General features: G+C 41.0%; 1 protein-coding gene across 8 annotated transcripts in view; it reads left to right on the top strand.

Moving 5' to 3' along the window:
* Positions 1-27620, top strand: part of MTUS2 (microtubule associated scaffold protein 2) — a 501163-nt gene that overhangs the window by 352866 nt on the left and 120677 nt on the right. For all 8 annotated transcript variants that reach the window (XM_073228704.1, XM_073228715.1, XM_073228711.1 and 5 more), the window contains one exon: positions 24146-24244. In XM_073228704.1, the coding sequence (XP_073084805.1) occupies positions 24146-24244 (99 nt within the window). The remainder of the gene's footprint in view (positions 1-24145; positions 24245-27620) is intronic.

The raw sequence follows: 27620 nt of genomic DNA on the forward strand, positions 1-27620 counted from the left end.
CCGAATGAGTCCCAGACCCCACAGGCTGCCTCTGCAAGATTCCCCTGTGGCTCCAGGTTCGCGCCCAGGAATCAGCAGCTGCCACAGCAGGTCTGGCTCAGCACTGCCCCCTGCCTGCTGGGCCCAGGCCGGGGAAACGGAGCCCTGCCCCTCCACGCCCTTGAAGCTAGTGACTCAGCTGCCGAGGCAGCCCGCTTGTGGCCCCTGCTCTGCCTTCTCCCCCTCCCGTATCTCACCCAGGAGTGTCTGTTTGCCTGCAGGGATGGCCATGTAGTTGTCAGCGTTCCATCGTTTGAACGTGTAGAAAGGTCTTCTAACAGGAAGGGAGAATGCACGCTGAGCCCAAACCCACCCTAGAAGGATCCCCTGTATAGGCATTTCCTCTTCCCCAGTGTTGTTCTATGCTCATGTAGTCATATACCAACACATCTAAATATACACCCGCATGGGCTTGTATGAGTTTCTGAAAATAAGAGTACATGATACCCATTTTCCTACATATTGCTTTCCTTATCTAAAGTATGTCATAGAAAGACCTTTAAGTCATTGTATTGCTCCTTCTTCTCAGTGACTGCCTGGTATGCATATACCATGCTTTATTCAACCATTCCCCTACCACAGGCATTCACTTTGTAAACAGTGGTTGCCACTACACACAGTGGCCTTCTTTCTATGGGCTTGAGTCCCAGGAGTGGGGTTGCTGTGTTTGATGCATTAAAAAATTTCACTGAGATTCCTTCTGGAAGAGGCTGCAGTGCTTCACATTTCCACCCATACCCCTGCTAGATACAGGTAGTATCCCTTTAAAAAAACTTTGTCCATTTGATGGGAGTAAAATAGTGTCTCAGCATTATTTTAATTTGCATTTCCCCAACCTCTAGCCTAGCTGGGGCCTCTTGCTGTACGATTCAGTGGCACCTTGTAATCCCCTCTAGTGAGACTCAAATTACTTGTTTAGTTTTGTTCTTCCTCAGTGGAAGGCTAGCTCCTGGGAGCAGTGACCATGTCTGTTTCTTTAGATCTGTATCTGTATTGCTGGCCTCAGGGACTAACTCACAGTGGATACTGTCAGCTGAAGTCAACCCAGCTGTTGTATTAAGAAAGATAGAGTCTATTCAGAGTCACACTGAGGGTCATAGTTGGCCTAAAACCCAGGCAGGCAGCCAATCAGAGAGTTCTGAGTGGACTGCTCCAAAGCCCTTAGTCTGAAGACAGCTTATGTACCTTTTTACAACAGGGGATACATGCAGGAAAGAGGTTACATTAATCAAAACATCAAGCAATTTGGCAAGGATGCATCTGGTTAGTATCTTAAAAGAACATGCTGTGCACATTCCAAAGTTATCTGTGTGTGAGAGGAGGCAAGGATTTGGATTGTTAACTATTGTGAAGAATTCTGCCGAGGACAGGGGGACCAGACTCCCATTTGGTCTTGTCCTCTTTGAGGACATTGGGCTGTTTCTCTTCTCGGCCCTGGGCAGGGGTCTGTGGCAGCCTTGCTAACATAGACGAGAATGGCCGTTTGGCATCTTCTCAGCACAGCCTGAGTTGACCTGGCTGACGTACGGCCTCTGTAGCATGCACAGCTCTCCTTGTCTGGGAGGCCACTGTGGCAAACTGTAAAATTTTATTTTATTTCACAATATTTAACATCTGTTTGTTAATGGTTGGATGAATGAGTGAATGAATAAATGTCACACGGCATCTGAATCATCCAGTTCCTGATTAATAACACCAGTGACCTTGGTTTAAATAGAAAATAATTGGACAAGCCTATTGGCAAGTTAAAATACAGTTATTGCATCAACCCTATAGACCAGTGTTTCTCAAATTTTTGTACATCAGAGTCACCCATGGGGCTTGTTGAAGCACAGATTGTGGACCTTGTTCCCAGTGTCTCTCATTTAGTAGGTCTGAGGAAGGGCCTGAGAATTTGCATTTCTAACAAATTCCCAGATGCTGCTGCTGATCTAGGGATCATATTTTGTGCACTACTGTTAAAGAAAACTGGGCTAGGGATCTGAACAGGCAGTTCTTAGAAAAAGAAATACAGATGGCTATTAGCCCGATGAAAAGACAATCAACTTCATTTACAATAAGAAAAATGTAAAATGTAACTACAGTGGACTACAGCATGTCATCTACTAGGTAGGGAAAAATTCAAAAGTTTGAAAACATATGCTATTGTGAAACTGCAGGGAAGAGGTATTTTCATACATTGCAGGAGGGGATATAAAATCGTACAACTCCAGTGAAGGGGAATTTGGTAATATCTAATAAAATCACACATGCATTTGTTCTTTGACTGAGCAGTCCCACTTCTTAGGAACCTTTCCTAAAGGTAGGCTGGCAAAATTACGAACAAAGTGATACCTTGCAGCACTGTTTGAAACAGCAAAATACTGAAAACAATGCAGACATCCATTAATAGGACACTAGCTGAACGGATTGTGATGCAGCCACAGGCTACGGTGCTTGCTATGCAGCTGTTAAATGAAGAGGGAAATAGCTACTAGAAGGTGGTATTATTAAGTAATATTAAGGGGTATTATTAGGTAATAAAAGCAAGACAGAGGAAAGTGTGTGTAGTACACTACCTTTTATCTAACAATAGGGAAATTATGTATGTATATATATGATTAAATAAATATTTGCTTATAAAGAAAACACAATAAAAGAATAAGCTTTGAAATTAAAAAGAAATCATCACTTACAAAGAAGAAGAAGTAATAGGAAGGAAGGAATAGTGATAGAAGCTAGGCTTTGAATACACCTTGTTAGGTAGTTTTGTCTTTGAAGTCATATAAATGTCTTACACAGTTGCAAATTAACATTGAATTTTAAAAGGCGATACCTTAAAGTCAAATGTACAATTACACAAATGAAAGTAATTATATGGCCTCTGGGTGGCATATACACACATAGAACAACTATTCCAAGTGATTTTAAAATACAGCAATGTGATTGAATATCCCTAATAGTATATACCCATGTTCAAAAAGAATTGCAAAAAAATATCTTAAGCTGTTTTTGGTAATTATGCTATTGGTGTTAGTGTTAGTATTGATTCTGAATCAGTTGTGATTCTGAAGTTGTTATGCTGGGATTACATGGGTTACAGCTGTTAAAGGACATTAAAGAATTATTGGATATAATGGGATAAAGTATGAACTCATCTGAAATTTACCTTAAAAAATTTCCCAGCCCTGTCCACTGAAAAGCTATAAACAGAACCAACTAAATGAATTAATAAAAAGAACACCCCTAATGCCCAGATTGTGGTCTCTAAATGCATTTTCCATTACAGAAAGATAGGATTCCTTGAAGAAATGGCAGGTTCCAGGTCCAGGGCAGGCACTGCAGATCTCAGAACATCTTGGCATACCAGAAAGCCAAGAAGAATTCATAGCCTGCTCAGGTTGTATCAAAAAGACTCAAGAGTCAGACTCAATAAGCTCCTAGTGGTATAAAAAACAAAGAGATTGACTATCAATAAGATTCATAACAGCTACAGTAGAGTAATACCCATCAAAATATGTGTATATCCATGAGGGCCTAATGAAAGAAAAGGAAAACAAAAATAAAAAACTAGTCACTTTGGAACACGAAATTACCTATTACTTTGAAACCTGGTAAATAAAGAAATTAAAACATTTTAGCTACTTCTCCTATTCAGTCTGTACCTCAAAATAACCAAATAGTTGCTGAAGAGAAGTTTCCCTTTATAAAAGTACTCTAGCTAATAAATAAGATGTCATAGAATATCTTTTCACAGCTTCTAATGAATCAGCGGATGAAGGCAATGATCAATCATTAGTTTAAAGAGACAACCAGACATTATGCATTGTACTGATGGAAATGTATACATTATCTGTGAATTAGTCTTGGGGGGAACATGAAACTAATCTAGCCTCTAGATGTAATTACTAATTACTAGACAGAGAACATATTACATAACATTATGGGAATAGAATTAGCACACCCAGGCTCTGGGAAATTCTGCAGGACAAACCAGCTGATGTACTCAACAATAACAACAGCAACAAAATGTACAAAACACACAAGGTAAACAAATAATTTTGGAGGAAAAAAGAGGGATGGAAGGGAACCTGTAGATTATAAAAGATTTAGGCATATCCCCCAATTGCAAAGTACGAATCTTATTTTGGACCCCAATTCAAACAAAGGCACCAACAATTTTTTTGTTTTAGAAGATAACTGAAGAAATATGAATGTTGTTAGTTGATTTTCAGGCATTACTGTTAACATATTAAGGGAGTTTTTCTAGCCTTGTAGAGAAAATAAGTTTTCCTATTTCTGTATAACAAATTGAAGTATCCTGTTTTCCCAACCCCATAGTTGTAGGTTTTGGTGTGGGGCCTGTGATAATTGTCTGAGCTCCAGGTCTAGAGCGCACGGTGCAAACCTTTTAGTTTTACAGATTTGAATCTAAACAACCTTTCCCAGAAAAGGTCAAGTGTGGACTAAAGGGCAAGGGAAGAAAACGTGCTCCACGCCCCGTGAGGAGGCTGGGCACCAAGCCCAGCCAACCTATTCTAGCCGTTGGGCCTGGGGCAAATCAGCATTTAGCAAATCTTTATATTCCCCTATCAGTTAAAAAAAAAAAGTGGGGGGATAATACTACATACTCCATGGAATTGTTTTCAGCATTGAAATAAGTAAAAGGACATAGAACATATTAGGTATTTAATAAATGCTATTTGAATCTAAATCCTTAAATTAAAAGACACCTGTTCATTTCCAAAGCTGGGAGAGAAGCAATACTCCCTGAAAAGCCCCCCTAAACACCATTCTGTGCCTTTCCCTAATTGATATTTTGTTGCCTTTGTCCATAAATCAATCCTTAATATCTGCTTAGTTGATATTCAGTTAAAAGAGAGTTAAGTTTTCTGTGCCACATTCCCTTCAGGTTGGGAGTTCCCTGAAAACAGATAATATCACGATGACCCTTGCCTGCAAGTCAGCTGGGGCACAACCCTTACCCCACCTGACAGGCCATCCCCTCCCTACACAGCCCCATTACTTCCTTTTTTCCTCCACCAGTTAACATTTGTTTTGCCTTCAGGTTTTGACCTAAATGTCACTTCTTCAGGGACCCTTCCCTTCATTAACTCTTAACAGAAGTGTAGTTATCTGATGATTTCTGTACATGTCTAATGCCCTTCTGCCCCTTCATCCAGGCAGTCAGGCCTATTTTACTCACCCCCACATCCTTAGCAGCAGTTGTGCCCAGCACAAAACCAGCTCTCAATAAATACCTATTGAGTGAGTCCCCTAATCATATGGGGACATGTACTAGAATGGGCACTCAGAAAGGACTTGTCACTTGGAACAGGTGGTTCTATCATGTGGCACAAGACAAATCAGTTCCTTAAGGTAAGTGGGGGCCATGCGCACCACCCACCCACCCCCAGAACAGGCTCTGGCAGTCACTGCAAGAACCCCACCTGTCCTGCTTCTCCCGTGGAAGTGCCATGAGGTCCGCCCGCTCCTGGGGCACTGACGGCAGGTTGCAGAGGCCTCACTCTAGAAACAGCTGCCAGCTGCCCCAGTCACATCTCTTTCTCCTCTCTCTGGTTTCCTTTCCCTGTCATTGCCAGCCGTGCCAACCTTGCTCTGTTAGTTACAGCCTCCTTCTCCGGGGTCTGTGGTGAAGGCAGCCGCCGCCAGTGTGAACTGGTGAGACATGCAGCAGAGTGCCTGAATCTTAGCCTGAGTTTACTCTGGAACTCATGTGAATGGTGCCCTGTGCTCTGTATTTGATTTTCAAAAGATCTAGAACTTCTTACATTTTTTCCCATCATTGCCTCAAAGGAGGGGTTGTTAGCATGTTTTAATACAAGGAAGGACTAACAGCCTCCAGTTGATTCGGCAGAGGACCCCACACTGGCCACTGTGTAAACCCCTGGCTGTGGCCCCCTGGCAGCCTGCCTTTATTTTCTTGCCTCATCATCAGGAGAACAAGGTCAGTGAGGAAGAAGGCATTTTGTTTTGTTCCCCAGTGAACGTAAGGGGGCCACCCACATTGCTTAAAACCCCAGAGAAAGCAGAACTGAGTTATGAGGGGTGGGTGTAGATGGGGCAAACAAAGCAAAAACCTTATTTTAGAGATTTCAGGGCTTTCGCCTCTAAGTTTTATCTAATTCCAACACTGTAAGTCTTCCTTTTATTATAAAATCATTGTTAAAAGGTAAATATTACTACTGGATTTTAGGCTCACATTTACTCCATGGGTTTGAATTTTTAATTTAAATAAAATCTTGTTTCTAAAAGAAAATCAGCTTTCAGATCACCTTATTGTGTCATCAAGATAGTTGAAAAGCAGAAGGTAGGCATGTAGAATGCATTTAAATCCCGAATAATTAGATTTCTTGGGACTGAGAATTTGTTTGGGTTATTTTAATTACTTAGGTAGTAACAACCCTTGTTTTAATCCACATTGTTGGGATCACTTCTAAACTGTGATGCTTTGCTTCTTTCCCTGGGTGATCCAGGCTAATGATGGCCAGGTTCTTGTATCTTTGGCTCATCTGCTCAACTACTGTCGTCCACAATTGTAGATGCAAATGTACCCGCCATAGAACAAACCCTGGAAGCGCTTGGGCTGTTTCCTTTAACCTAGATTTCTCATGCGAGCTTTTCTGTGAGTAACTTTTTTTTGTGGTTTATTCATTCAGCAAATATCTAAGTTACTTAAAGCCATAGGTGACTTGGAGTCAAGGATAATTAGAACAAGTCTTACCCTTGAGTTGCTCACAATAAGGTAAACGTATTTGCAAACAAATAAATAGTGTGAGAGTGAGAGATCTATAATCTTATCAGGTGAATTCTAGTTAGTTCTAGCAGACCAAGAATTCACAGTAAAATGGATTAAGAAACAATGACCTGAAAAAATTTAAATATAGGTTTTGATTTATTATTTATGTAATCACTTCCTATTATTTGCTTAATCATTACTTACTAGTTTGTTACTTAATCACTTTCTAATTTCAAAAAGATCCAAGGCATTAGGCAGAAAGACAGATATGAGTGGGATGAAAAGAGGGTGGGGCCCCCCTAGAACTCAGGGGGTTAATCAGATAAAGCCAGATAATCAGTTCTCTGCCAGAAGGGACTCACAGAGTTAACTCCCCTTGCAGTGTGAGTTCTTTCCACAGGCTCTGAATCGGAGCTGACCTTGAGACATGCTCCAGCTGATACAGGCGAGACAAGGCAGGGACATGGGACAAGCATCACGATCAATTTTCCTAAAAATGCTGAGATATGAGTAGCATTGGAAGACTAGGAGGGACTTACCTTAAGGGAAAGATTCCTTTTTAAAAGCAGAGAGTTGGGAAGTTAGATTACTGGCCTATTCTTTCGAAATCAGCCAGCAACCTATCTTAAGGCAGGGCAAGCAGTCTTAACTGACATACTGTCTCTCATTGGAGATAGACATCTTGAAACCTCATGACAGGCCTATGCCCCTCCAACCCTTTACCTTTATCCCATTTGTAACTCTGGGGTGGAAAATTTGTTCCCAGCCCAGGCAAATAACCTTTGAAGCCGAAATCAGTCGAAGGGAGAAATAAAGTGGGAGAAACCCGTTTATTGATTATAAGCAGTCATCCACTTCTGCTCACCTGTGTCTCTCATGACCTGGCTGCCAAAAAAGGGACCCCACCAAACCTCTCGGGTCCAGGTATGCCCTCGCTCCTGCACCCTTGTAATCACCTATTTGTATGGAGATGGACAACTTCTCTACACCCTTTAAAAGCACCTATTGATATGGAGATGCACTAAAGCCAAGTGAGGCATACTGGAAATATTGCAATTTTACCCACACCATTCTTGAAAGATAAATAATGACGTAGTGTCTGTCATTGGAGATAGACATCATGAGACCACAAGTCAAGCCCATGCCCAACAACCCCCACCCCTGCCCTTTGCCCCATTCTTGAAAGCCTTAAAAGACAGAACCCTAAGCCCTTTAAGCGTGCCTCCTCTCTGAGGTTACCCGCACTCCCCTTTCTTGGAGTGTGTATTTTTAAGACTTCTTACTGCTCAACTTGATTGATTTTGTCCCTGGGCTCTTCCAGTGGTATCTTTGTCACTTTGATATTTCTAGACTTTAAGCACCAGTCTTCACTCCCTGTCCTACTTGGGATAAGTTAGAAAGGGCTGCTGAGAGCTCTAATGTGAGCTTGCAAACTCCTGTCAATGAGCTTCCCCTTCCTCTCTGCTTTATTCAAGTAAACCTGCCTTTGTCTGCCTTGACTCTGGCCTGTTCTTCCCTTAGAGTGTATTCAAATAAAACTTTTGCTGTGCTTCACTACTGTGTCTCTGCCCTTCAGTTCTCTGTGGCAGCAGAGACAAGAACCGAAGAGAACAAACTAACCCCCCCTAACAAAGGCAGCATCCCCCTAAAGGGCACAGAATAACAGACGCAGGGATGAACATCCAAGTACGACAAAGGGAAAAGCCTGACTAAACTGGGCTCCGAGCTCCCTGGCTAAAAGGGCAAAAGAAGAAACACAGTCAGAGAAAATAAAGAGCTTATCGCTTCATCAGAAGAGAGAAAATTACTTTCCAGCACAAAGTCTTAAGATTTAAAAATTTTTGTGAACTCTTAAAAAAATCTGTTGAACAATGTAACGGACAACAGTTTTGTATGCTCTTCAATAATACAATAATTAAAAATAGTTTAAAATTTGGGAATAATCATGACATGAAACCTGGAAACCTCTAAAACATCACATATTTAACTGCATAAAGATTTTAAATTTCTTCAGTGAAAGGCATCATAGAGTTAAGGGTGACAAAACTGAATGCATGAAAATACTGCAACAGAGTGTTGATATGAAAATCGATAGGGAAAACCCAACTTAATCTGAAAAATAGGTAAAAGATATGAATGGGTAATTCACACAGAAGTACAAAGTGGTCAATGACCATAAACATATGAAAAGATAGCCAAATTCCAGAATAACAAATGCATTCAATTTTTAATATAAGATGCCATTTTTTTCATATTAGATTAGAAAAACTTAAGAAGATTTATTATAGCCAGTGTTGGTAAGTATCTGGCAAGGAAACACTCTTGTAGTGTTAGTGGAATGTGAAACTGCTAGAATCTTCTGGAGGCAAGTTGGTCAATATCCATGAAACTTTAAATGTGTATAACGTGCGATCCAGTATTTCTACTTCTAGGAATCTCTTAGAAAATCTTTGCTCAAGCAGCAATGATATGTGTATAGGAAACTCTGTTGCAACATGGATTATAATACTAAAAAAGTGGAACCAATCTAAATATCCATCAATATGGAAATATTTAAACTATTACTTATAGCCATGATCAATTAAATCAATGATACAAGATTAAATAAGAGTTGTTGGAAAAGATTTTTTCTTGGAGCTCAAGAAATATAGTCTAGGAGAGTGCCCGTATCAAATCTAACTATAAGCAAGAGTTTGGAGATCCCATAGGAGTAAATGACTAGCATGTGCATTGACCTGTCCCTCTAAAGCGAGAGTTGTCTTCATTCAATTTATGATGGCAAATAAGTTGATGCTAATTTGTTTTAAATGTAATATTCTGTTGATAATTGGAAGGATGATTAAGTTTTAGACACCATGCTTTTGTTACAGACTTCTCTTCTTTTTCTCTTCTTCTTTTTAAAGATACATTTATTGAGCATTCTCTGTGCACTATATAATATGCTTAGGGATTTAAATACTTTGACTTCTTTAATTCTGGAGGAAACTGGGGTTTACAGAAATTAAGCAAACCCTCCACACAGGGTCATAGCAGCTTCTGTGTAGCAGAACAGGAATCATCCTAGGTCTGTCTGAAAAACCTGTGTACCTAATCTCTGTGTTACGCTGCTTAAATATGCTCACTCGGATAGAGGCCAATTAATTGCATTTATTGAAATAATTACCATTGAAAACTACATCTTAGAGATTGAGTTCTTCTTTCTAGGACAATGCTAGTGACTTCACATATAGTCTCTCAGATCCCCTACAGTAATTCTGTAGTGTGTCCATGCCACAGGCTGCAAGCTAGTGCACTGTACACACTAAATGTGTTTGGAGGTATAAAATATGATCTTCCTGCAAAATGTAGTCTTCCTGCAAGTTAATAATGATCATTACTGTATTGACATCAGCGTGATGACATCCTACCCATGGCTGCATAACAGGAAGGTTCCCAAGAGTTTTAAAAACTCACTCTTAGTCCTCAATGGTTATTTTTCTCAAAATTTTCATGAAAAGCTTTTCTGTTATTCATGTGTCAAGCACAAAATGTCAGCAGTGCATTGACCCATATAATTTTACATAGTCGGGCTTTACCCGTTGACTCTTAAAACTGGTTTGCAATTATTGTAGCAAGTAAGAAACTATTTTCGGTTGAAAATATTGATCTGAAGATAGATTACTTCTTGGTCAATATGTCCTCTGATTCTGTCATGTTGACATGATGTATTGTAGAAAATAAAATTCTCTTTTTCAGCCCAAGGTATAGAAGGGCTTCCTGTGGTTATAGAGAATGAACAGTTAGTGTCTTATTGTTTGGGCTGCTCTCCTCCTAGGAGAAGGCTGGGAAGAGGGAGGCTGCTACTCTGTAAGCTACAGAATCTCCACTTGCATCATGAAAATTGATTCTAAAATCAGATTGTTATCTCTCCATGAAATCCCACAGATTTGGGTGTTTCTGGGCATAGTATAATTTAAAAAATATAGTTATCTTGTCAACACCATCAGAACATGTTTCCTGTGCACTTTGATGTACTTGTGTGCTGGAGAGCCACCCTGACAGGTTCGCCCGCCTTCCATCTGACTGGCCAAGCATCATCTCTCCTTTCTGGGCGCATCTTAAGTAAAGAAACTAACAAAGAGCTTGCAGAAATAAAATGTCCTGTTTTAGGAAAAGAGGGCAGGTAAAAGGGTCATTTCAGCTGCTACTGTGATCTTGGCTCCAGATGACTTGGAGATAGTAATTACCGTATCATGTGATTATGCTCTTCTAACATAAAGAGCTCTGAGAACATGTTAATGTTTCTGATAATGAAAGAGTCGTGGCATCTCCCAGTGCTGAAGCTTGCATTGATTCAGGAGTATTCAGAGACCTCCCAGGAGTAGGCCTTGAAGGAGGCGAGGTCAAGCAATTCGGCTGCACTGGGCTCTTCGGTGCAGACGGCGTTATTGCTTAGCCTTGAGTGAGTTCTCCCTGAGGCCAAGTCTCAATTGCAAGCACAGCTTCAACTCATTTGTCATTGTGAAGCCAACGGGGGAACCAGTGATAGGTCGGGGATAGAGGAGGTTACAGCAGGTAGAAGTGTTTAGAAAGTATCTTCGTGGGAGAATAATAAAGGCAATCAGTTTGAGACCCATTCCTTTGCCTGAGGTCACAGCAACAGGGGCAGATGGTGAGTCTGATGTATGGACTGTCTGGCGGAGGAGCGTTCCACCTCGCCATTCAGAGGTGCATTCCTGCGTGTACTAGAAAGACACGCTGCCCCCTGTTCCATCTGGTGCGGAGGTTCCCAGCCCCTTAGGGCGGGGCAGGAAGCACTGTGAATCACAGTCCTTGGGGTCAACTCCCAGTCATCCCACGGAGGGAGGGCAGGTGAAATTTGGATGGGTGGGTGTCCATTTATCAAGAAATATTTACTAAGCACCTTCTTTGAGTTAAACACTGTGCTGGATACTTTGGGAAACCATGATAAAATGAGACAGGCTTTGTCCCTATGGAGATGGTGATATAACAGGAGAGAGAAACATAAAGCCTGTACTTAGATACTTAATTATTTAATTACAGTTCTGTGAAGTGTTGTGGGAGGGAAATGAGTATACAGCATGTGTACAGACCTAATGAAGTTTGCAGAAAACACGCAGGCAGAGACCTGAAGGATCAATAGAAGTTGCCAGAAAACAATGGTGGGGAATAGCATTCCATGCCACTGAACGGTGTGAATTTCCTCTTTGTAAATATTAGAGGTTCCTAAGGCTCCCCCACCTTAAAATCTTGGACTAGGGCTGCTAACAATGAGACACCTTGTTAACTGAAAATATGTACCCTTCTTTCCTTTTGAACCCTTTTATGGAATAATTTGCCAGCTGCAAAATGGTCAAAAGACAGCATGAAAAGCAATTGCTCAGAAAGTTCACAACTGCTTCCTCCGTCTCTAATTTCGCTGGTGAGTCCACCCTAGCTTTAGTCATCACACAAAAAGGTTCACTGGGACAGTTGGATGTTTTTTTTAAGGGCACTCGAGTTTAAAACTCTAATCACCTGATCCTCTACTGCCAGTTTAGGGACCTAGGATGCCATTTAACAATTATAATTGAAATGCCACAGAATGATTCCAGTAAGGGAAGAGATACATTAAACTTTCTCTACTGTGCTTTCCAGATTCTTTCGGAAACAGTAGGAAGAATAATATTTTAGATAATTTGGAAGCATTTTAGGACACCCCCGTGGTACCAAAGGAGAGTTATACAATGCTGTGACTCGCCTTGCTATTAAGCCACCTGCAGGCTGGTGTGAAACCTTTTATCTTGTGGCAGCTCTTCAAAAGTAGGGCATGAAAACCCAACTCTCACTTAAGAATATGTACATGTACTGTATCTAAGAGGTGCCATGGGAGCTAGACCAGAGGTAATAAATGCAAATGGTCTTCTAGGGCTCTGTTTTCCATTGTGATTTCTGACATTTATGTGTTTCAGAACTCTGCCCGCTGTACTATAAATGCATTGTTATGCAAATCACATGATGTAGGCCAATCTTTTAGCATGATGAGCATAGAACTTTTAATTACGTGTCAGTATTTAAGACTTTTTATTTCTTTACCCAATTATTAATGCTTTACCAGCTATCTCATGTTGATGGCAATACTAACTACTAATTCCTATTTTCAAGGGGGGGTAGAAAAAAATGCAAATAAAGTAAGAAAGAGACATGCCAGTCATCCAGTTTCTAAGATACCTAAGAAAAGAATAATACATTTCTCAGACATTTCCAAGTCTTCATGTCTTTCATCTTCAATCTGTCAGTCAACACATTTGTACTAAGAACTACTTTGTGTCCCACATTTTGTTAACCAGTAACCACCCAACCATCCCTAGCTGACAGGAGGCTAAACCCCTCCATCCTGCCCGCCTGCTGCTGGCCGTGGCCTTTCACCTTTCTAAATACACATCTGGTCCTGCTACTCCCCTGCTTAGGGCATTTTAGTGGCTTTCCATTGCCTACAGGCAAAGATTCAGACTCACCGGGCTGGCACACAGGTCCTTCCTGAGAGGGCCTGTCTACCATGCCAGCCTTCTGCTCTCGCCAAGCTGCCACCTTGCACCCCTGGGTCCTTGAAGGGCCTGGGCACTTAATGCCTCTTCTTCACTCACAATCCCTCTGTCCATTATGCCTGTCTCCCCGCCCTACCCAACCACTTGCCAAATATCTGATTCTCATTCAAGATGGCCATTTGTTGATTGCATAGCTGTGATGAGTCCTTCACTAGCTTAGGCCTTGCTGATCACCATCCTCATGGGCGAGACCATAATGGCCTCAGCCACTTTGGGAAATAGTGCGTCATTATTTATAAAGTTCACTTGGGCCTTGAGAATTCTGCTTGTGGGTATATGAGAAATGCATACACACATGTATCAGGAGACTGACTCTGCAAGTATGTTCAAAACAGCGTTGCTTATAATTGCTAAAAACTCTAAGTAGAATCAATTCAAACTTCCATCAGTGGTAGAATAAACAAATACATTGTGATATGTGCATATAGTGCATCATACTATTTGGAGTGAATCAGGGCTACATGCTACAGTACTGATGAATATACGAATGTAGTGTTAGTAAGAATTGCAAGACAACAGAATGCATGTAGTAGAATTTCACTGATATAAAGTTCAGAAGCAGATGTAAAGATATACATGGAGTGGCAAAACTATAAGGAGGAACAAGAAATGATGATCAAAAATATCATGACAGGGGTTTCTTCATTGGGAAAGAGGCTGGAAACGTGCCAAGCTTCCAGGGTGCCAGTAATGTTCTCATATTCTAGTTCTTGACCTGGGTAGCAATTTCATGGGTGTTCGCTTTATAACTACTTGTTCAACTGTGAAAATAAGTTTTAAGTATTACATTTCACAATAAAAAATGTTCAAAGCTGTATAATAGTATTTTGTTAAGAAAAAATATAATAAATATGCACAATATGGTCTGAAATTATGTATTTCAGTGGGTTCACCGGGGCTCTTGCTGGGTGAGAAAATGGTGAAAATGAAGAAGTGTATTTTCTCATTTTTCTACCATGAATACGTGCCACTTATAAAAAGGAAATAACTTATTTAAATATTTATGTATATGTGATGACGGAGTCCTAATCTGTCATCTTAGCCAGATAACTTAGTTTAAACTCTGAGCCGTGGCAGCCAAAGCTAGTTTAACTTCCTGTTTATTTTCTGTATTTTCATTAGGTATCATTTCATTGGCAACCTCAGTTTCCCATTTATTTAAAAAACAAACAAACAGATAGATAAATAGATAGATAGATATCACAATAAGTAATTGAACTGTAGTCCAATTTAGCTTTAAATTGGATTTGCAGGGGAATTCAGATATGCTGGAGGGAGACTCAGTCAGAATATTCGTCTTGGTCTAGGGAAGGTGGAGGTCACAGAGGGCCAGAGGTGAGGGGGGCCGGCCTCAAGAGGCGAACCCTCCAAGCTCATTCCCCACGTTCTGTCCCTGAACGAGCTGTCCCTTTACGCCTTGCACCTTTGCATATGACGCCCCGCCCTGCTGTTACCTCTCCTTCTCGGGAGTCTCCTGCATACATCACATCTCAGCTCCAACATGACCTTCCCTGGTGAAGCTCTACCTTCTCTTCCTCCAAACTTCGAGAGAAAAGTCTTTATCCAGACCTCTGGACTGGCACTTGCCACATTATCTTGTCATTACTTATTCATATGTCCCACTAATTGCTGAATTTCTGGAGATGAGGATTCTGTATTTTTACTTTGGAATCTCCCATCAGCTAATATCATCAAGTACAATGGAGCCACCCAATAAGTATGTGATGAATGAGGGGATAAGGGAATGCGACAGAGCTTTCAAGGGATGAATAGTTCAGAAAATAAGAGAGGGCTGATGCGGACTCTAGTGAAACTAGAGGATGCTAACATGAGAGCAGTTACTTAATACTAAACAGACCTGGCTAGAGACTTTTTGTTTATGTGGGGAAAATGTTAGCTCTGAAAAGCACAGTTCTTTTGTGCTCTGGAATTAATGTGAAAGTGAATTATTGGGTGGAATGAGACAAATAATCCAGACCATTTCTCTCATTTTGGCTTACCTGCCGAAAACTGCCACAATGAGTAAAGTCCTGCTTGTCTATTTTAAAAAATACAAAGTATTTTTCCTACCACAACTTACTTATTCACATTTTCTTAGTTCCTAATAGATCACACAATGTCTTGATTCCCCAGGAGAACTGGATTCTTTTCTTCCCACAAGTCCATCATATTCAGAGCTTTACTCATTTTGTGTCTGGAAGTGTGTAAAGTGATTGCTCATTGCTCACTTAGGATATGCTGTTTATCGTGGGGGGAGAGAGAGGTCCTGGAGAAGACATAAGGAGAAAATAAGAAGAGGTTTCAAAATGTCAGTAATTCACCCAATCTCAGGGTTTATTTCATTGTCCACAGGGGGAGTGCATGGTTAGTTACTAATAGTGCTCAACTCATTTATTTACAGATATTTACCGATTGAGCAATTCTCATATAATGTATTATCTACTGGGGAATATGGGCAGGTAAAAGGATGATAGTGTAATAAAGTTGTAGCCACAGAGCATAACAGAAACACCCAGGGACTTCTAGGTTGAAGTCTCAGAAAGATAAGTTGGAACATAGTTAACTGGAGACAGGAGGAGGTAGGGGGCTGCTTCAGGGTTTTACAAGATCGCTAACACCGGTCTGAATTAAGAAGTTGCAGTGACTATGAGAAAAAAGTGAAACTAAGTGAGATGCAAGATGTGTGTTTCACAGGATTTGGCATTTTATTGCATGTAAAGAAGCAAGAAAGAGGGAGGAGATGACAAAATCAACATTTCTGGCTTGGGCAAAAGACACAGTTACTGAGAGAAGAGAGGACTGAGGAACGTTTTGGTAGATGACATTGGGTCCAATTTGGGGCATATTGAGTGCCATGTGAATGGGAGCTATCCAAAAAGACACCTTCATATAGAGGTTGGCTATTATATGTATCTGGAGCACAAATAATAGGAGTTCTATGAAGAGAAAACCGAGGCATCAGAGGAGATGAAATCATCAAAGCAACATTTCAAGAAAATTTCCCAGACCTGTACGATGAGAGTTTGCAGACTAAAAGGGATAACCAAGTGCCCGGTATAATTAATAAAGAAGACCCACACCAGCCATATCCACGTGGAACTTCACAACAGTGGGGAGGAGAGGGGGTACCAAGAGCTTCCCAAGAGAGGAAACATCACATACAAAATGCCGAAATTTAGAAGGACATCAGACTCCTCAACAGCAACCCCAGAAACTAAAGGAGAAACGGCTTCACAATTCTGAGTAAGATGATTGTTACATTAGAATTCTGGATTAAGCCAATCAACCATGGAAAAATTTTTCAGCTGTGGAAGATGTCAGATAACTTACCTCCCATGTACATTTCTCTGGAAACTCAAGAAAAATGTGCTCTACCAAAATAATGAAGAAGATCAAGAAAGAGGAAGGTATGAGGGACCCAGTAAAAAGAGACCCAACATAGGAAAGATAGAAAGAAATTGCCCACAATACTGATTAAGGAAGATTCCAGCCATCGACAGTCCTGGGAATTAAAGTGGAGAATAAAGTGGAGAATGAAGGGCTCAGAAAAACGAGAAGAAACCATTTACATAATTTTGATGGGGGAGTTGTGCTCTGATAGAGAGCTTTGGGGGAGAATTAGCAATATATAGAAAGAGAGAGAGAAGTGAGTAAGAGAGAAATCTAAGCCAAAACAAAAAACAAGGCAGCTATTAAATTCAAGAAAAACAAAGAGCCATGCAAGTAAACACATTGCTCAGTTGGCAATAATATTTATGTAGCTGTTAACAAGATCAAGAATGAATTTTATCTTAATCAAAGATTACCACACAACTGTATCGATGAGGAAGGTAGTGTGGAAGGGAGCCTACAGAGAGCAAAACTGTCATTTCCTATTGTAGGAAACTATTAAAATAGGACTTAAATACAAGGATCAAGAAATAGCAGTATAAGCATTTTACTTAGATATGTGGAGATAAATACTAGGAAAAACAGATTGAAAGGTTGATGGTCATGAGTATGAATTGTGTGTATGGAGGGTGGGATAAAATACTGCTGTTCTTTTGCTTAAAGCCTCGAGGAATGATCTTTTAGAAAGGTGCAGGTATAGAACTTTGGTTTAAAAAAAGGAATGCAAAAGATGAGAAGAAAAAACAGGAGAATTGCTGGACTGTGTTGTGGCTGCAGTTATAGCTGGTGTCTGTAATTTTGGGGCCCCATCTGTGTCACTGTGTACTCAGCTGGGCTACAGAAAGTTGACAGCTGGGTTAGGATAGGATTGGGTTCTGCAGTCAGTTGTGACCATGCTGGCTTCTGCTGCCTCTGTGATAATAGAACAGAAGTGTGGTCAAGAGGACAGTAGAAGCAAATGACATTGGGATCCACTTTAGATTGGATAAGAAAGGAGGTGAAGACACGAGGAACCTGGTAGTTAGGGAGTAAGGGGATCCATCGCCTAGATTAGGGGAGTGAATTTATTGGGTGGAAGTAATAGTGGGACAGCCGGAGGACAGAGGTTGTGCCCAGAAAGCGGGGCATGTGAATTTCAGAGGTGAAGTTCAGGTGATGACAAGGTCCAGCGTGATGCCCAGGGGTCTTGATTGAAGGTGCCTGGCAGGAGAAGAAGATGTCAAAGGACTGAAAGGCTTGGACGTCAGATGAGTTATGCATGAGGTCATTGACATTTAGCAGATGGCAGGACCCAGGATGAAGAGGAATACCGTGCCTGGGGGTGGGTGTTGTGCAGTGGCCATGCTGTAGGTGATCGCAGGGGGACAGTGTTAGAGTCGACCAGCCAGAACTGCGGGACCTCAAAGGAAAATGGGTTTTATCTGAGCGTGGGGGCTTCACGTTCAGGGGAGCTCTCAAACAGGAGGCCTCCTGACTCAAAGATAAATTGGGTGAGGAGTATCGGGACAAGGGGCTGCTCTGAGAGACTGGGGAGGCAAGTGAGAGAGGGAGGCCATTTACAAAAGGACTAAGGGGTTCTGCCGGGTGTGGACTGTCAGAGAGAGGAAGGCTGGGGTCAGGGATGGAAAGGTCGTAGGCATAAAGCTTTTGCAAATGTAATATTTGTCCTAAAAAACCCCACTTCTTCATCTTCTGTTCTTTTCATCATAACAATCTTCAGAATTAAATTACTCCTTAGTTTTATCCCAGGGAATAAGTAAGTCTGCATTTTAAGTCTCATTTCTGTGGGCCCCTATTTGAAGACAGACACCCCTTTTATTCTCCATACATTGCCAACTACAGCGTCTACCCTCATGCATGCGATAAGTGGTTGTTGAAATGGAATAAGCCTTAAATAAGTTAAAATTCAGCCTTCTCTCAAATAGAGTCTGATATTCCGATTGTTCCCCTCATTCACTCTGTTCTCCACCAACATCAGATATTCCTTTTGATTTAAAAAATAATTACTATTGGCAACTAAAACTGTTTCCTTCTCCTCTTGTCCCTTCAGTTCCTCTGGATTGTTCTCTCTCTCTCCCTCTTTTCCGTCCCTTAACTCATCCAAGTTCCTCTTTTCTTTGATATATTCCTATCTAACTAACATTCCCTTTTTTTATTCTATTCAATCTCTGTAAATCTTCCCTTGAAATGTCCCACCTTTCTGTTTGTCTCTGAGTGAAATCACTGTCCCTGCTTCCTGACAGCGTCATTCATTTGTTCTCTCCGTCTCCTTTTGGTTTGCACCGGCACAATAATAATTGCTTGCGTTGTCGCCGTGTTTGCGTTTTATTTTTCCCCTTCTCCTCTCTGTCTTCCTTCCATGGTTTCCCATATTCCCTGCCTGGGAATGGGTCTGTAGGGCCAGGGGGAGAATCACCCCGTTATCTATACTCTCCCAGGTATATGTAGTAGGACCATTAGACTCGGTGGGGGATGAAGCCTATTGCCATGTGTATTTCTTTATCCTTTTTTGTTTCTTATCTTTCTTTACTTACACTGAGGTTTACTTACAGGAATTTGTGGCTGATTGTGTTTGAAGTTAAGAGCCTGTAAAAGTCCCCTTTGATTTTTTTTTTTTTTTGATGTGCTTACTTCTTTTTTTGAAGCAAGTATAAAGCATTCTTCTAACTATTATCTTAAATCTAACTTTTATCCCACTTGGATGGGCTCAGTCAGGATCCTGAATTAGCCCTTGTCATTTGTCATTTCATTTTGTTTTTAAGATGACAGCCTCATCCTCGAGCAAGCCCATCACACTTGACTGGCAGTTGTAGCCACGTCCTCACAACTCCCATGCAAGAGGTCTTCGACTTTAGCATCCGAGATAAATGGGGGGTTGAACACTTTTATGATGTCCGGTTCAGAAATAAAACACAATGCGGGTCTTCTCCCAGCAGGTGTCAAAGTCACTCCTATTACTGTGAAAGGCCCTTGTCCACGTGAGAAACTGTGTATGGATTGCCAAGCAGCAGTCTTCAACTTGGCCTTTGGGATACTTTTTGCTGCTTTGTTTAGGGTGAAACGCTTTAGGACCATTTGGATTTGAAGAAATTATCTGGACTTGGGTGAATTTTATCAGTGGGAGAATTTCAAATTAAGCCCTATAAATTCTCCTCTGGGACCAGAAAGCGGTTGGCATTTCCTCCTCCTGCTGTCCCTTCCTCCCACGCCAAGGGCCCCAGGGGTAGGGCTCTGGATTTTGTAAACATATGTCCTTTTACAGAGCTCTGAAGCTCCACACCCACACACATGAGGTACACGGACGTACACAAGCCATGGTTTTTACCAACAACAACCCCCTACAACATGAGCATGTGTGTATGTATATTAAGGTGCTATTTTCTCTGGCTGGCATCATACTGTTCAGGTTCCGTTTGGTTGCCAGTCACAGAACCCTAAGTCAGACTGCCTTGGGCACAAAAGAAGGTCAAAGGTCAGAGGCATTTTGGCTCACATTACTGAGAAGTTCAGGTCATAGTGCTAACGTGAGATACGGCTGCACCTCGTCGCTCAAACAGTGTCGCCGCAGATGTCCCCCTGTCTCCCGGCCCCTCTCCCCCTCTCCTGGCTGCTGCGTCACAGAGACTGTCCAAGTGGAGACAAAGATGGTCAGTGGCAGTTCAGGCTTATATCCCACCAGCTTAGGCATTTTACAGAAATGGAATTATTTTCTGGTAAACCCAGCAAAATCCTCAAGATAGGGCTTTCATTGCCCCATCCGGGATCTTACGTTCATTCTCCAGCCAGCATGCTCCGTCACACTGGGCAGGCCTGGGTCACATTCCCGCCTCCAGATCCAGGTGGGTCAGGCTCACGCAACCACATGGAACAGCACAGGGAAGGGTCGGTTCCCCAAAGGTCAGCATGGGTGCTGCTCAGAGGAGCTGGTCAGGCCAAATGAGACACATCCGGCAGAGGGGTAGAGTCTGTATGGGGGAAGGAAAACACGGAAAGCAGAGTGGGTCTAAGGAAAGGGTGCTATTCAGGAGAAGGTGATGAAATGAGGGAAATCTTCATAAATAAGGGACAGGACTCAGGGAGCTAATATAGGCCAAACATTCAGTGCCTTTTTGGTGAGTAGAAAGAAGTTATTTATTCATTCAGTTAGAGAATGTGTGAAAGACTGAATAATGGCCCCCAAACACAGCCATGTCCTCATCACCGGAACCTGTGAACGTCACCTCCCATGGCCAAAGGGGCTTTGCAGGTACGACTCAGTTAAGGGATATTGTCGTGAGATGGGCAGGTTATCCTGAGTCATCCACATAGACCCAGTGTAATCACAAGGGTCCTTATAAGGGGAAGGCAGGAGGTGTTAGCGGAGAAGGCAGAGGTTGGCATGGTATTTGAAGGTGCAAGAGGGGCCACAGAATACTGGGAACCAGAAAACTCAGGGTAACAGGTACTGCCCTGGAACCTCCTGAGGAGCCAGCCCTGCAGACCGGAGAGACAGGTGCCTGCTCCTGACCTCCAAAGCTGTAGGAGAATACATTTTTATTGCTTAAACACTGAATTTGTGATGACTTGTTCTAGCAGCATCAGGACACTAATACAGAAGGCTTCTGTGATGAGACACACCCAGAATAATGTTTCCCCAAATGTTTGGGCAAGCTGTGGTTGACACCCAAAATTCACCACCACATTGTTTCTGTGAAGTAGCCGGGGGACCAGCTCATCTGGGGCTGTGCTGTCCAGTGCAGTGGCCACTGGCCCACCAGCAGTGACTGAGCACTTGAAAGGTGGCCAGTGCCTGAGGTTGAAGTGATCCTGACTATGGTGGGTTTCATAAAATATGACAATGAATTTCATTGTACTTTTACTTTTTAAATGATGTTGCTAGGAAATTTTATATTATGTAAATGGCTCATGTTTCTATTTCCTAGCGCTGATCTATAGGGCCTTGTAGGCACTGTAAGGGGTTTGCATTTCACTCCGAGCATCCGAGGAGGTGATGGGAGGGTTTTGAGATTAGGAGTGATGTGTTCTAGCTTAGATTTGAAGTAATGCGTCTGCTGCTGTTGGGAGAGTAAGCGGGAGGGGGACAGGAGTGGGGGCGGTGGGACAGGAGTGGGGGTGGCGGGACAGGAAGGAGTCTGTGGAGGGAAGAAGAGGGTGTCTTGGTGACATGGGCTCTGCAGAGGCCATCGAGGGGTGAGAAGGGGTCAGACCTGGGATACAGTCTCCGAGGAGAGCCGGCAAGCTGTGCTGATGGGCTCAACAGGGGCAAAGAGCAAAGAAACGAATCAAGAAGGCTCCTGATGTTTGGGGCCTGAGCACAGTGAGCGAGTGGGGTGTCACTCCCTGAGAGGTGAAAGACGGGGAGTAGGTAAATTAAACATTGGGAAGCATATTGAGAGAAGGAAGAAAAAAAGTGGGGTCGGGGGTGAGAAATACAAAAGAGAATTCATGCCTTAGAAGGTTTAAATCAACAAGACTAACACAGTTTGTCCAAAGCCAAACAGAGGAGATTATGACAGGAGTGTGGGCGGAAGGGCAGAAGGCAGGTGGTCAGGGATGGATGGGGGTGAGGCAGGGGTGATGGGAGGGGAAGCGGTACCAGTCAGACCAGAGGGAAGAACAGGAGGCAGGGAGGTTGGACCCACATACCTTCCTCCCTCCCCTTTTACACATTTATAAAAACCCCTGAACTGATCCCTCCCCCTATCAGGTATACACACGTGCATGCAGGCACTTGCATGCACACATGTGTAAATAATCCATACCAGTGCTTTTAAAGCTGTCAAGGAAATTTTGAAATATTTCAACATACTAAAATTTAAAGCTAGAGCTCAATTAAAGATACCATAAATAAGTTTTACAAAGTAAAAGCCTGGAAAATATAATTTCTATATTAGGCAAAGATTAATACCCAGAATAAATGCACAGTTCTTATACATCAGTAAGAAAAATGGACAAAGGGTTTAATTAGGCAATTCTTAAACAAAGAAGTACACGTTACCAGTATGAGAGAACCCTAAGTATCTAGCAAAAACTAAAATGATTGAGACCTCCGTGTCAGGAGGGCATAGGATACCATAGAAAGAGCTGCCCTCATACACTGTGGTTGGGAGTATAAATGAGTTTTGAGAACAGATGGACTGTGTCTAGCAGTATTGCAAATGGGAAAACTCTTAATTTAACAAAAACACTTCTATGTACTTTTCCTGTAAAGATAACTGGTATATATGTACAAAAGAAACAAGTAGAAGAATGTTTACTGTGGCACATTTAGCTCTTTTAGTAGCAAAAACTTAAAATCTAAATGTTCACCAGTAGAAGAATGGGTAAATGAATTTTGATATATCTTTGCCATTAATATGATGTGGCATTTTAAAAAGATCTACAAATACACTGATACTAAAAAAGATGTTTCAAAATGTGGGTAAGTAAGAAGAATTTATAGTCTGTGATTCATTTAACCAATTCATAGCTGTATCTATATATGTGTAGAGACATTGATAAATACCTAGAAAAAGTTCTATAAGAATAAATGCCAAATTGCTATCAGTGGTTACTTCTAGAAGAGGAATGAAGTTGCAGGGTTTGGGAAAAAGTGGTACATTCATGTTCTGCATCTAAGGAACTGTCACCAGGGCTTATTTTTGAAATAACAGAAGAAACTATGCTGAAGTGGAGGTGGGTGTAGGTACATCCAGGTCTCTGTTATATCTTTAATCTTCTATTCACTGTTCTGTGACTTCTGATGAAGATGATGTGAAGGGAAGTGACTGTGCCCAGCTCACAAGGGAGAAGGGCTCTGAGCCCTGTGTGTCCCTGTCCCTGGACATTATCTGAGGGGCACTGCATGCTGTCCTTAGCTACTGCCCACGCGCAGGTTTCCCATGCTGCTGCAGCCAAGAGCTGAAGGCACTCAGGTCACCTCTGTGGACCAGCTGCATGGAAATTAATTAGAGGCCGACCATGTCCCCTGTGGCTGGGTTCTCAATGATGCTGGAGTCATTAGCAGTTATATTCAGCTACAGCTTCCTTCTGTCTTCTGAAAATCTGCTTCAGCAGAAAGCAGGCAGACTGAGTTGGTGGCTAAGGACTGTTTAATTTTAATTCCCAGACAGTTTGCTAGGGTCATCGGAGTGCAGTGACCTCCAGAGACAGGGGCATTTTTCACCAGAATCAGAGACAGTCATGTGCTTACTCCCCTGCCCAATACAACCGAATTCCCCTGGCTGTGGATGACGGTGCCATTCCTGGAGCACAGGGGGTGGTGACCATGGCAACAAATCATCCAAATATTGTTTTGTTCTGTTTGCCTTTTGTTAAGCCTCCCTTTCCACAAACCACTTGTGCTACTGTTTCAGCTCTCTTTCCTTTTTTCTCTTTAAAATACATATAGGGACAAAGAAAGAAGTGCAAAAAGATCAAGATGCTAATAAGCCGGCTGTTTCATCTCCTAAGAGAATAGCAGCTTCAGCCACCAAGCTTCATTCACCAGGTATTTAAGAAACGTGATCTGTGTTATCCGGGGAGAGGACTTAAACTTGAAATTTATTTTGTTCAAACGTCATTAATAAAACAACGCCAGCCCACGTGGTGTAGGTGATTGTTCCAGGGCTTGATGTACATAGGCCGCTATGTTCTGACTAAATGACATGAGCCAGCATCATTGTATCTTAAAAAACAAAATGTTACCATGCTGTGTATAAGTGGTAGAATCTTGTCTGTGTAGGAGGATCTGCTGTTCTGACAGCATGTGAAGATAATCTATAATTGAAAAGCAGACTTAAATCTAACCTCAAGAGATAATATTTTCTAAGAAGAAGGAAAACAGAGAAACAGTGAATATCAAATACTTGTTATTGTGTCAGTGAGGAAACATTCAGATATGAATAAGCTATGCTGAAAATTATTTATAGTGAAAATTAATATTGTAAGGCATTAAGTTCTTGTAGAACAGAAGACAATAAAACCTCAGAACGTTTTCTTTAAGCACAAACATAGTAGCAACAATAGCAGGTAATGTTTGAGTTCTTACTATATGGCAGGTACTGTCCTAAGCTCTCTAAATGTATTCATTTATTTAATGCCCACAATAATGCCTGTGAGACAAGTAACTATTATTGCCTCTCGTTTTACGTGTGAGGAAAGTGAGGTACAGACATTTTCATTAATTTGCTCAAACTCACAGGAAATAAGTAGTAGAGTCTTGGTTTGAATCCAAGCACTCTAAATCCCAAAACTAAATGCTTAGCTACAACACTGTTAACCAGAAACCTTGGAGAACAGAGAACTTGTTAATACTCTAGGTGATTAAAGATGTATAGGAAATAAGCCAAAGCCATGCATGAGAGGGTCAGGAGACAAAGCCCGGAGCCTAAACAGGGTGGGAGAATCCATTCAGAGGACCGCGCAGAAATCTGGAATTTCTGAACGCAACGAATGTCCTCACTGGGTGAACCCGGAAGAGAAAGAAAACACCCTGCAGGAGGAGCCCGGCCACTTGCTTTGGCTCTGAGAGGAGGAGGAGAAGGCGGGCAAGCCCTCCCTTGGGCCTTCTCACCCCCAGCCTCCTTGCCTCCGTCTGAGAGCCGGAATCCAAGCAGCCACTGTGGTCTGAAAATGAAATTTAAAATGCTGTAGTTCTTGTGGCCACTCAGAAGAGTCAAATGTGAAATTTCCGCACCCAAGGGAATAAGGCACCTTGAGTTAAGGTCCTTATATGTTCAGCGAAGAGCGTAAAAGATATTAGAGCATCAAGATATTGTGTAATTTTAGACTTTGTTGAGTTAAAATATATATATTAAGATTTCTCGGTTAACTAGTACATTAGAGCATATAGTTCGGAACCAGGAGAAGGAAAAAACTTGAAATGTGGGGGAAAGTTTTCAAGGCAAATGAAGGCAAAAAGGGAAGAGAATGAAAAAACAGAAAAGAGGAAGGAAGGGGAGGTGAGAGGGAGATGGGAGAAATTGAAAGAATAAGACATTATTTTATAATACAATAAATACTATATTATATAGATATAATAAATACTATATCTATTATATACATATAATCAATACTATATTATGTAGATATAATAAATATTTATAATATAAAAAGATATTTTATAATATAAATATATGTATTATATAATAAATATTTTTAATATAAGTTAATAAAATTAGAAATGAATTCAAATATGCCATAATGAATGTATATGAACTAAACTTTTAAAACTAAATCAGATTTAGATTACTAGATGGATTCATTCATGAAATAGTCAAAAAGTATTAAGGGTATATCGTATGCTGTCAAATCTGACTTTAGACTGTTAACAGAGTGCGCACCTAAAATTTGAGAATATTACAAGGTTGAAAATAAAAGGACTAAAATATTTACACCTAGAAAACACTAAACAAAGCAAAATTCGTGGTGCTATAGTTTTGAAACATCTTTATTGTGGTATAATTAACAAATATTGCACTATGCATACTTGAAGTGTGCAATGTAGTAAGTTTTGGCCTATGCATACACACAGGAAACCATCAAGATAGCAAACACAGCCATTGTCCCCAGAATGTCCTGGTGCACTTTGGTGATCCTACCCACCTATCCCCCTGTAACCCCATCCCAATCCCTATTCTGTACCTACATATTAGTAGGAATTTTCTAAGGATTCTCCAAACAGAATCATATAATATGTACTCTACTTTTATCTGGCTTCTTTCACTTAGCATGAGTATTTTGAGATCCATCCATGGGGCAATAGTCCATTCCTTTTATGGGTGGATAGAATTCCACTAGATTTTTTAAAGGTAGAATTGTGTGTAGATATCACAAACCTGTTAATTCACTTTATGGGGTATTTTCTCCAAGGATTTGGCTGTGAAAAAAAAAAGGTGCTATGCACATTTGTACAAGTCTGGGGTATGGACATCTGCTTTCATTTCTCCCATGAAATTACTTAGGCGTGGAATGCCTCAATCATTTGGTAGCTATGTGTTTAACTTTTTCTTAAATGTTAAGAAGTTTCCCAAAGTGGTTTTACCAGTTTATATTCTCAACAGCAATGGGAATGCTGATGAGAGATACAGTTCCTCCACATCCTTGTCATTTCTTGGTATGGTTAGTCTTTTTAGTTACAGATATTATAATAGATATATATTGATATCTCCTGTGGTTTTAATTTCCCTAGTAACTAATGATGTTGTAATGTCAAGCATCTTTTTAGGTTTATTTGACATCTGTATATATTCTGTGATAAAATATGCATTCAAATCTTTTGCCATTTTTATTAGGTTTCTTTTGTCATCTTCTTACTGAATTTTGAGAGTTTTTATATATTCTGATACATTTTTGTTTAGTTCTGTGATTTGCGATTCTTTCGCTATGATCTGTGACTTGTTTTGCATTCTCCTAACAATGTCTTTTGAGAAATAGATGTTCTAAATTTTCATGAAGTCCAATTCATAATTTTTTTCTTATATGGACCATGTTTCTGGGGTTATCTAAAAAATGTTTGCATGACCCAAGGACACAAAGATTTTCTCCTAGAAGATTTAGAGTTATAGTTTTAATATTTAAGCCTGCCATTCAATTTGAGTTAATTTTTGCATATAACGTGAAATATGGCTTGAATTTTTCTTTTTTGCAGAAGGACTAAACTAATTTTGCAGAAGGACATACAACAATTTCTACTCTAATTATTACTATTTCTTTTCTTTTGCATACACTGGGTTTAATTAGCTGATGTCATTAGTATGAAGTCTTTCTTTTCTAATGTGAGTGTTTAGTATAATAAATTTCCCTGTACATACTGCTTTAGCTGTAATCCAAAAATTTTGATATATTGGGTTTTATCTTCATTCAGTTCAAAATAATTTACAAAT

Source organism: Manis javanica, chromosome 1 (genome assembly GCF_040802235.1).
Source record: "Manis javanica isolate MJ-LG chromosome 1, MJ_LKY, whole genome shotgun sequence".
NCBI lineage: Eukaryota > Metazoa > Chordata > Mammalia > Pholidota > Manidae > Manis > Manis javanica.